This window comes from Mercenaria mercenaria, chromosome 18, assembly GCF_021730395.1.
Source record: "Mercenaria mercenaria strain notata chromosome 18, MADL_Memer_1, whole genome shotgun sequence".
In the NCBI taxonomy this organism is placed as follows: Eukaryota; Metazoa; Mollusca; class Bivalvia; order Venerida; family Veneridae; genus Mercenaria; species Mercenaria mercenaria.
Window position 1 is genome coordinate 56,902,383 of NC_069378.1, and position 11,555 is coordinate 56,913,937.

At 36.2% G+C, this 11,555-nt stretch overlaps 1 protein-coding gene across 1 annotated transcript; it reads left to right on the forward strand.

The window, feature by feature from the left end:
* Positions 1–2,421: 2,421 nt before the first annotated feature.
* Positions 2,422–10,913, forward strand: LOC123539207 (mucin-5AC-like). The gene is made up of 7 exons (XM_045323732.2): positions 2,422–2,740; positions 5,590–5,653; positions 6,097–6,252; positions 7,090–7,208; positions 7,600–9,016; positions 9,432–9,571; positions 9,962–10,913. Exons 2-7 carry the CDS (start codon positions 5,599–5,601, stop codon positions 10,265–10,267), a joined length of 2,193 nt encoding a protein of 730 aa, XP_045179667.2. The 5' UTR covers positions 2,422–2,740; positions 5,590–5,598; the 3' UTR covers positions 10,268–10,913.
* Positions 10,914–11,555: the final 642 nt, after the last annotated feature.

The following is an 11,555-nucleotide window of genomic DNA, read 5'->3' on the forward strand; positions in this document are numbered from 1 at the left end:
CGTGCGAATTTACACATTCATTCTAAATTTACAGAAGGAGAGTCATTTTAAACACTGGGGTGTAAGACGAGTTATTCGTGCGTGCCGGGCAGGGTTTTCCCCGTGATTTTGCCGGTGCTCAGTGGAATATACAAATCTTTCACAGGTTGAAGATACAGATGGACAAATCTGACTCAAGGGTAACTGTTAAGGTGCTAGCGAGGCGCTGCCGACTTACCGCAAAACAGTTAACCAGTGCCAGATAGTTCCATCTGCATCTTCATGTACGCTCACGATAATGAAGAACCCCTGAGTGCAACCAAACTATAGAAAGGTCTGTAACAAAAAAGATTACTTGAAAGTGACCGTCCATATCCTTAGGACGGCCAGCACATATTTATGCAAAGTCGCCAGGCATATGTATGTTTTTGACAACACAGAAAATGACGTCACTCGACCTTCAGCTATTTCCGGAAGTAAATAAAATGAAAGTAGAAATGCTAAACTTGAAAACGAAAGCCGCATTTTGATTCGTAGGTAGTCAGGGGTCACGCGCAGGGGTCACCACCCCGTCTAAATGTATGCGCGTGGACTTTTTTTTTTTTTTTTTTTTTTTTTTTTGCTATTGGGGAGCCAATTTTCAGCACTTTATTACGAATTGAAATTATCTGGGCTTTAGTACAGCATGTCAGCTTTTAAACTATGAAAAAATATTTGAGCTCTGGATAAACAGAAATCCCACACGGGTCCGTAACGGACCAAGGGTACATTGATAATTTTGGAACTTCATCAAATCGCTCAAAATGTCATTTTTGATGTTGTCTGAGAGTGTCAGTATATGCCTCAGATGTAAGATATAACCATATTTGAGAGCTGCAGACCTAGACATTTCAGAAATATTTTCACAATAAGTTTCATGTAATAAATGTTGTCTCTACGGAAGCGTGAAAGGGCCATCAGACGCTAATACGTTTTAGTACGTCAAGGCTGCGGAAAGGATATATACTATAGGATATTTGTTGCAAACTGGTGTTAAATCTTTTGAATGATCAAGAAAAGGCTAGGAAATATACTTAGAACCTTTGATACATGCATGCGACATCTAAATGTTTCATTTTGCATTGTACTGTACTATGGAACGTCATTGCTGCCTTTTAGCAATGTACGGTAAACGTTTTAGCTGAGATTAAAAGTGAACCCTGTGTTTTGGCATTGACACATAGATTTTATATGGAACAACTAAATATTCTGATAATAGTGCACGACAGCATTGTGCATTTTTTTTTAAAGATCAACAACTTCTCAAGTCACATGCACGCATGTGCGCACGCACGCAAACAAACGTTTTCTTAGGCTGAAATTCCTGACAGAATACAGAGCATAGAATAGAAAATAATATGTTATTATTTCAAAATGGATCATATTTGGCACAACATAAATAACGCACACTCGTTTTTATGCCCATACACTATTAGCCTGATTTGCTTCAAACTTTCACAGATGAACAAGCTTGATGTGAGACGACCATAAAGAAAGACTATTTATACTGCAGGTATGGTCCTTTGATAGTTTTTCTATATAGAATATAGAGAAAAATCTTTTGTGTCCAACGCCTGAAACACTGAGAGTATGATAATTATGCTTGGAAGTTTCACAGACGAAGGACCTTCATGTGAAGATGTCCATAAATAATGGATTTTTTTTTCTAGAATTGTGGCACTTTATTGATCTCACAAAATAGGCCATAGTGAAGCTATATGGTGTGTTCAACTTCTAATACACATTTTGAAAGAATGGATTCAAAGTTGCGCAGATGCACAACCTTATTTGAATATAATTTTCTGCAAACGTTTAGTCGAAAATCCTTCATGTCAAGATGAGGATGGCACAGTATGTAGGGGCATCCGTGTCCATTGGAAACAATTCTAGTTTAAAAACTTATTGTAAAGGTGAAGAAACATACTTTTATTTGAATAGACGAACATAATAGAATGTAATTAATTTTAAATTAAATTTAATCGGACTGAAAAGTTGACATCTCTAAAACTTAAATCTGCACTAGACCTGACTTCTTTAAATTGCATAAAATACAAAACTAATACTGCCAGACTCCTTAAACTAGGTAAAAATTAAAGAGTAAATAGTTATTCTTAGGGAGCCTGTGGCTAGTGTTGATAAAACTTATAACCCGATACATTTGCACTCTATACATAAATATTGTACTAAACTATAAAATTGCAAAAAGGCGGCAGTGGCGCTTCGTAAATAATTATCAAAAAATATTTTTTGCCCATTTAAGAACATGATTTATTGACATCACGCACCTTGTCAAACTTTAAGCAAAAAAGTAGCTCAATTTACCTAGCATAATTTAACATGGTTTTGTATGATGTACGTGTTATAGTTGACAAGGTATCATTTTATTCAAATTTGGAATATTTCAATTAACGAAATGCATTGTTGAGGTTGTTTACATTATAGACTATATTAACTTTAAGTCAAGATAATTTTACGCTAAAAATACGCTAAGGATAGCCAAGTAAGTTTCATAACGTGCGATTATCATGAATGTGTCAGTTTTCGCGTCTTAAAATTAAATAAAATTTTTAGTTTGTTGGGAAATATAATTAGAAACTTCTGGAATTATATTAAACCTTGGTGTTATATAGAAACTGAATAGATATTCCTAAAAAAAAGTAAAAACATACGTGAACAAAATTACGTTGCAGCAAACTTGAGGATAACCCAGGGACATTTTAAGGTAAGCACAATTTCAGGATTTATTTAAAGACATTCAACCATTATCATGATTATGCTTTAAACGGTTTCCGCATGTAACAAAAAAAAAATGAATAAACAGAACAAATTGTAATTAAAAGCAAAAGTATCAGATGTGGTCAGTTTGAATAAAATGTACCTAAAAGTTTAAAAAAAGTACTAAAATTGTGCAGTTTGATTACAATTTTTGTAGTGTCAGTACTAGTCTGTGTTCAGACCCAATGTTTTACTTAAAGGAGATAACTCCTGAGGCTATTCAAATTTTGTATAATTATTTCCCTTTTCTTCTCAAAAAATTTGATAATCAGATCTAAGAAAGATCGGTCAGAATATTAGATCAGTAATGATTGAAAACAAAATTGAAAAAAAAAGATAGATTAACTTTGTCCTTCTAACAATGTTATATTAACTAGCAATATCGCGTCCTCGCAGTATCGAAACTGCAGCAATACTTATCTCGTCCTCGACCACAAGGGATCGAACTCGCAAAATCTCATCTGCGTATTGGGATCAAAATCACCCGCCGTATCTCGTTTCATGTAACCAGTCGGGATTTATATTAACGGAATGTCTTTGAGCTGGGATGGGAGCGGAGGCAAGGGTTGGAGTTTGAGCATAGGCGGGGGCGGGGTAAGGTATTTGGAAGACAACGGCTGAAAGATTTTATCAGGCAATCATTAATATCCCTCCAAATCAGCTTAGAATTCCCTGTAGATTTGATACGTTGTTTTACATCTTTTCTTTTAATTTGTAGTAAACTATAAAATCCTGTCAGTTGGCGCACATTTGTTACGTCAAACAACTGTATTTCAACAAAATTTATAAAAAAGGAAAGGTCGATAATAGCCGCCCTCTTTGACATTGTGAAAAACTAATGGTTGACATTTGTGTGAAGAGCGAATTTGAAAATAAGTCTTTGTTATTCCGCCGGCAAAGTCTTTTGACACTTACGTCTAAAATCAATGAATCTAACAATTCTATCGAGGTTATCAATTATGTAACTTTAACACATAATCCACTTGTCGAAAAGGCTAGATAAGTGAGGAGGAAGCAGGGTTCCTTCTACAAACCGCAATAGCGATGTCGCTCTTGCCAGAAACAGCCACGCTAAACCGTCCGAAAGTGATCCCAGTCAGTCTCTATTATGGCGTGGTCACACTACACGTAGTTAATCGCAGTAAGGAATGATCGTAGCTGATCGTAGTTGATCGTACTAAGCGTAGTTACACGTAGATAATCGTAGTCAAACGTAGTAATGATCGTAGTTCGAACTTATGATTTGTCCGTAGTAAGCAAATAATTTTTCGACATGTTCAAAATCTGACTACGATTAACTACGATGTTTTGACCCTACTGTGACCGTAGTTTGAACGTAGTTGATCTTAGTTAAACGTACTTGATCGTACTTAACAGTAGTGTGTATCGTTTTTGATCGTAGTACAAGAAAAACACATCGACAGTACGGTTCAACTACGACCAACTAGGGCTCCACTACGGCTAAACTAAACAAGGGCTCCACTACGGCTAAACGCTTTTCCGTAGCTCAACGTAGTTGATCGTAATTTGTCGTAGTTGTTCGTACTTCGATCGTAGTATATACGTAGTGTAACGTAGTAACTCGTGGTAAGACATAGTGATACCCTATTTAACCCTACCCGATTTACTCGTAGTTGAACGTAGTTGTTCGTACTTACACGTACTTCAACGTACGACAAACTACGTTTAAAATGAACTACGAACAACTACGTGCGTGAACGTAAATGTGACCATTGCTTTAGTATCAGGATAACTACTGGTTTTTAAACCAGTTTTTTTTTTCAATGAATTTACCGATGTTCTGAAACAACAGCCATGATCTTTCGAAATAAGAAACAGTCAAATTGTACAGATGATCTGATGGTAAAACTTGTCACATTAACTGTATCAAAATGTATATTTTCGTTATTTTGATAAATTCAAGCGCAAAGACTAGAGATACTAATCTCGTCAGACTGGTTATTGAATTTTATAGAGATACAAAAACTGTATAAATGTGATTTGATTCCAAAAGTAAATACTCTATTTATAAGTGAACACTGTCAAGTTTGAGAGTTATTCAATCACTATACCTTTAAAACAGCTTGTTATCGAACTTGTACGAGAAAGTATATCCATAACCATTCCGACGAAGTTTGGTGAGTACTGAATGAGAACTGCTCAAGTGTTTGAGCGGACGCAGTCAGTATTAACAATTTTGAGTAATTCAAGGGCAATAACTCCTTACAGATTTGGATGATCCAGTTGGTTTTTGAATTTTCGAATATGGTCGATTGTTATACCCATAAACAGTCCATTAAGTTTGGTGAACACTGGGTATAAATGCGCAGTATCAATGTTCGTTATTTTGAGTGCTTCAAGGGTCATAATACAAAAGGGACTTAGGGGATCCAGCTGGTTATCAAACTTTGTCCGAAACATTATGCCTATTAATATAGTTACCAAGTTTTGGTGAACACTGGATAAGAACTGTCTAAGTAAGCCTCGCGATCCCATAAACATTGTGAGCAAGTTTGGTGAACAGTGTTCATTTTGTTTCAAGGTATTATGGGATCGCCCATTTCTCTTTTCGAAGTACGTAGGCTCAAAAACTGCGGAGAATCCCAGGCGTAATCCCGAAATATACATCTTTATTTTTTGTTCTGTTGTTGGCAAATATTTTGTATTATGAAAGCATATAATTATACCAATCTTAATCCCGCAATATACTTCCATTTTTTCTGCTTTTGGCTAGAAGTTTGTACTGTGAAAGAATATATACCAATCGAGTTGTCGCATTTACTTTGTCGTTTTCAGATCGGAATTATGCAGAAGAAACAAATTATGTTGGGTTTATTTTGGATTCTATTACTGTCTGGAGGTAAGTTATGGTATAATTCTCTATTAACTTACTTGCATATAATTATGGCTGTAATCCGCGTATTATTTTACATTTTCCTGATATATTTTATTCAAATACAGATGTATTCAGTTAAAAGGATAGAGACCCATTAAAGTGTAATAAATGTCATAGCTTCCTTGTAAACGTAGTAATTGAAGAAAATTCGAACTTAATGCATGCGTTCATAACAACAACTTTTAAGCAAAAAACACAAATTTTCAGTATTCTAACACGAAATCTAGTAAGAAAATTTATACGCCGTATAAACATGGCCGCCGCAGCGAGTATGTCAATGGTCAACTGATTTTCATAAATGTTTCTTGTGCACGTTCAAACTGGCTCCTGATTTTACGGGGAGCTTTCGTGATTGTAAAGTCTAACAAACGTTTTGAGTTATTCTGTGACTCAGCTGCTGTTTTCAGTAAACTGCAACACGTGTGCAGATGATCCGAATTTTACAAGGGACGGTAACTCATGCGAAGATCTGGTGCAAGCGTCTACAAGGAATGAATGTTACGACCCGGATGTAGAAACCCAATGCTGTTACTCGTGCTCGCAAGTCAGCCTTAATAAAGCAGGTATATATTCTCGACAAAAATGAAGAAGAAACGCTATAACTCCATTTACTTTTATGCACATGCATTTCCAGGACGACATAAGTAAGATAAATGTCCGTATACAGAGTGGTTCAGGCAACTGGTTACATGTACCTTTTTATGAAAATTAGAGCAAAAAGATGAATCTTGTACTTGATAAAGCAGAAAGGGCAAACTAAATTAACACGTTGCTTGATTATGTAATGTAGTGACGTATGCCAATTTTTGATCATTTTTTTTATTCGGTACTACTGGATTCGTCTATTAGCTCCTGTTACTAAGTAAGCTTTATCATGCCACGCTGTACACATGCTTGACCGACACGTGTGCTATGTCATGGACATTCTTACTACAGCAGTAAGAATCCGATATGATAACGTGTTTTCATTTCCTGCTACATATATATTATTGTATGTCCCTACACTTGGAAATAATAAGCTATTTCCTTAAAATTGTGTGTCCTTTTTTTCTAAAACGTGATATGTCCAAACATAAATTCTGAATTGTCTAAAAAGTATAAAAGCATTAATTTCTATTATTCTGAAGAAATTTGGTGTATGTCAGGACATTTTTAATTCTTGAAATTGACAGTTTGACAGAAAGTAATGAAATGAAGGCTTCATAATCCTGGAATGTATTTTCTCAAAGGTGAAATCATGAAAGCATAGTAAAGCGATGAGATATAGATATATTAAGCTGAAATAAGAATTGGAACTTGAAAGAAAACATTAAGTAGTTGTAGTAAGATCCTTATTGAAAAAAAAATCTCTATTGCAATCAGTCAGTGTTATTGAGTGCATTAGTTGCGTCTATTTTCAGGGTGTCTTTATGGAGATCGCAACACGTGTTTCAAATTTTTGTGTCCCAGTTACACTGACGCTGAGATCTCGTGTTGTGAGACTTGTGGAATACAGTCCCCGACCACCACAACCACCACAGTATCCTTTCATGCAAATTTAGATGACTGCCATCAAACGGAAAACGCTCAGTTATTTCTAGATCAGTACGTGAAAAAAATCAAATCCTTTCCGTACAAAATGGTTCTTTCGGTTGCTTACTCGGAAAAAGCCTCCAAAAGCCTAAAATAATTTCGTTGTTGGTTTGAAAAAATAAGCATGCGCTGTGGGTCCTTTCCGGTATTTTCAGAATGGCGGAAGAGGATCGAATAAAGGGTGGGGGACGGCCAGTTAAAGTAGGATTACATGGCCATGTAATCGACGTATAATTAACTGATTGTTTAAAAAATGATGTCAATTTTTTTTCTTTCGAACGTAGATTTTAGGACCTACACAAAGTGTTCAATTACATTCTTTAACGCTATCACATAAGACCAGCTTACCTGTTACATCGTCTACGACATCTTCTACCAAGACAACAGCCCATCTGACTACAAAACCCACAACTTCTAAAACTTCAACATCTACAACTGACAAGCCAATAACGCTTACTACTACATCAGTTGTTAGTACCTCTGATAAAGTAACAACTAATGCCGTGACATCTGAAAAAGTGACTACTGGTGCCACAACATCTGACAAAGTTACAAATAATGTCATAACATCAGAAAAAGTGACAACTAATGCTGTTACGTTTGACACAACTTCTGAAATCATTACAGGGCCGACCACCGCTGTTTTGAAAACAACAGAAGCCTCAACGGCGAGTCCTGTGACCAGTAGCTCCACTGACATTACTACGACAACCACTGTCACTCCAGTTGTTACAACTAATAGCGAAACTACTTTAGCCATGACTACAGGTCCCTCAACTGTAAGTGATCAAACTTCAGGCGTAAAAACTGACACTACATCTACTGCAACTTCAAGTTCTGTATTGACTAGCACTCATACAACAGAGAATGTCACTAAAAGCCCCACAACTACTAGGAGTTCAACAACGGTCCCTAAAACATCGGAGGCCGCGACAACTAATTCAGTAACTACTAGTAGCTTAACAACTAGCGATGTTTCAAACGGCACTGTAACTGCTAGGACAACTACATCCGGTACTACAACCTCAACTTCTGCTGTCACTGCCGCCACTTCCGCTACTGCTAGTTCCACTGCTAAAAGCACTACCTCAAGTTCCGCTGCAACTACCTCCATTTCCGCCGCTACTACCTCTACTTCCGGTGTCACTCCTTCTCTTTCTGCTACCAGTACCACCACTTTTGTTCCCACTGTTACAACATCTGTTACCGAAACATCTACTTCCGATATAACGGACAACACTGTAGGTGTGACTACAACAAAAACAAGCGCAGCCACCACTGGTTCAACTACAGTTGAGACTGTAGCAACTAGCGCTACTACTACTACTACTACTACCACTACCGCTTCAACTACCTCTACTACAGACACTCCTAGAACCAGTTCAACGATTTCCTCAACAACTGCTGCTGCAACAACGGAAACCAGCTCTACTGCTGCAACAACGGGTACTAGCTCTACTGCTGCTACAATTGGTACCAGATCTACTGCTGCTACAACGGATACCAGACCTACTGCTGCTTCAACTGTCGCTAATACTTCTATTGCAGCTACATCGGCTTCCGCTACTACTGGTTCAGTGACTACAGACGCTACTCTTTCAAGTGTAGTCACCACTTCTGACACAGCTAGTAAAGCTACTACTTTAGCGCAAACGGTCGCAGTAACAAGTGTAACACATGTTACACCGACGCAAGATATTACCAACACAACAGTAGTTACAACACCTACAAAGGGTTTAGAAGATAAAGAATCACGTAAATTTCTTTTTGTCTGTTTCAGATACCAATTTCAAAAACGCCTTTACGACAGTCATATACACATTACGTATAAATGCAGCGGTCATTTTGTTTCTTATTACCAGGACATTAAAAACCAGGAACAGTTTTTTACATTTTGTTGCAAAGCCTGACAATTTATTAGAATAAGTCAGTGATTATATGAAAGGTTTTTTTTACATCTAAAGCTATCCGCGAAAACTTCGATACTTTGGACGCACTATCGGCGTTATCTGTTAGCCAAGTTATTTTGTCTTTTCAAGTAACAAATGAATTTGGTGGTAGAGAACGTGTATCTTTTCTACATTTTAGACATATTTATGTAGAAAATTATAAATCTACAAATGTAGATTACAAATAAATGTCAGAACTTCTTGTTACTGATCTTTTTCAGATCTTTCGCTTATAATATCATCAACAATGAGTGGACTCATTTTCGCCTTGGTGTTACTTACTTTATGCGCGTGGCTGATGTCAAACTCCAGGAGAAAGCACAGAGCGTTCCGACGACGGCGGAGGCCACCAGATATCGAGGTATGCCCGTGATTTTTGTTCATAATAGTGTTGTAAAAAAGAATTACCCAGCACACAAACCTTTTAGTGATAAATGACGTGTTTGCATTGATTTCATGTTGGTTTTGTTTTTGTAACGGACACAGTTCAACTTTTAGTACCTTTCAAGCTTTTGATGGTAGAGGAACACCCAACATTATACAAATGTACTATCGTTTTTATAGAAATGTCATTTTTTTTTTGTTTTCAGTGTAAAGATCTGAAAATGAATGAAAAAGAGTTTTGATTTTTAATTGAATATTTATTGGTATATAAACATTATACGTATAATTCTATATAATTTATGTGTATGTAATATTAGTTGCATGTTTTAAAATTTTTGGTCTTAAACATTGTTCATTTATATTCTAGTCCCTTCCGGAAGCTATTACTCCAACTTCCGCTAAGCCTCATTCGGGAGCACCGGAAGCTAGGTCATCACGAGAACGATCTGCTGTTGAACCATGTATAAGCATGAGGACTATGAACCCGAATACACCATACTGGTTCGACGACAACTCAAGACAGTTTTTGAAAGAAGAAATAGTTCCTTTTAGGGCTCGTGACTGGGACAGGCCCAGTTTTTCAACGATAGGATTAAGGGCTTCTTACGGCAGGACACATGGCTGTTACCACTCGGCTTTAGGACTATCATCACACAGAATCTGGGTCAGATGATTTAAGTAGAATTATATTATTTAAGACAGTTGAATACCGCCAGAAACTTTCATTTTATTTAATTTATTCTTGAATGCTCATCCGGGCCCTGTTCTACATGTCAAAGGTGTTATCCTGAGAGCTTTCAATATGAATGCCAGATTTTTATTTATTTCCCCGTGACTTTTAATGACTATATAGACAGAGAAATCTCTGATGAAAAAAAAAACAACAACAAAAAACAGAAAGAACAATATAAAATATGCAATAGCTACTTATTAAGATTTGATTACTGGTAGTCTTACAGTTTAAATTATAAATATAGCATAATAAAATTTAGCAATTTATTACCTCGAAGGTCGTGTACAGACTTTATCTAAAGATGTGGGATATAGTTAATAACAAGTACTAATATGGGTACACTTTTTGGGTTTAAACGACTGTTATATGATAGGAATCTTTTAATTATACAAGTTTAACGCACAAAAAAGAAAAATTTAATCTAAAGTTAAGGATTAATGTCAGGGCAATGACACTCTATGCATGCAGCGGGTCGGGAGTCAGGATTTGAGCTCAAGATCTTTGGGTTTTGAGTCTGGCGGAACGTTATCGACTGCAGTCGAGTGGTGTTTTTTCTTTTAGTTCAACAACCTTCGCCTGACACGTAGTCTTAAGCCCTCTACAGACGGTAGGTTTTTGTTGTACAACACCAATTAAATTTAAGATGTACAGCCAAATATTATCGTGTGTACGATGCTATTCCTTGATTTCGTAAATCTTAAGTCTTGACTTACAAAACATACACAGTTGTACATCAACCGCATCCGCATCGTTATTAATTTGACAAAACTGGGCGATACATGATACTTTATCTAGTGTCAAAAGTAAACTGTGAATGTTTTTTGTAAATTAACCGCAAAACATTGTCCCTTTTGTACTTTCAATTGAGGTTTTGCCCGAGTTAAATACCAGCTTTCAAATAGCCTATTGTTACATTAGAATTTGGGAATGAGAAAATATTTGACATTTTAATAGCTATTTCTAACACGTGTGTTACTTCAGTTATAATGATATTTAGTTAAATATCTATTTTGTACCTAATAATACCTGTTACCCCGATAAATAAATTCTGATACCTGCAAAAGTAAACATTAACACAGATGAATTGGAACAAAATCTCATCCAGAATTTTAAAGGGACATGCCTCTATATGAACAAAAAATGTGTATGTTTTCAAAATTACATGTCGAAAATGGTAGTGAAAAAAAGAGCATTGTTTATTATGCTGTTTCAATGTACATGATATCAA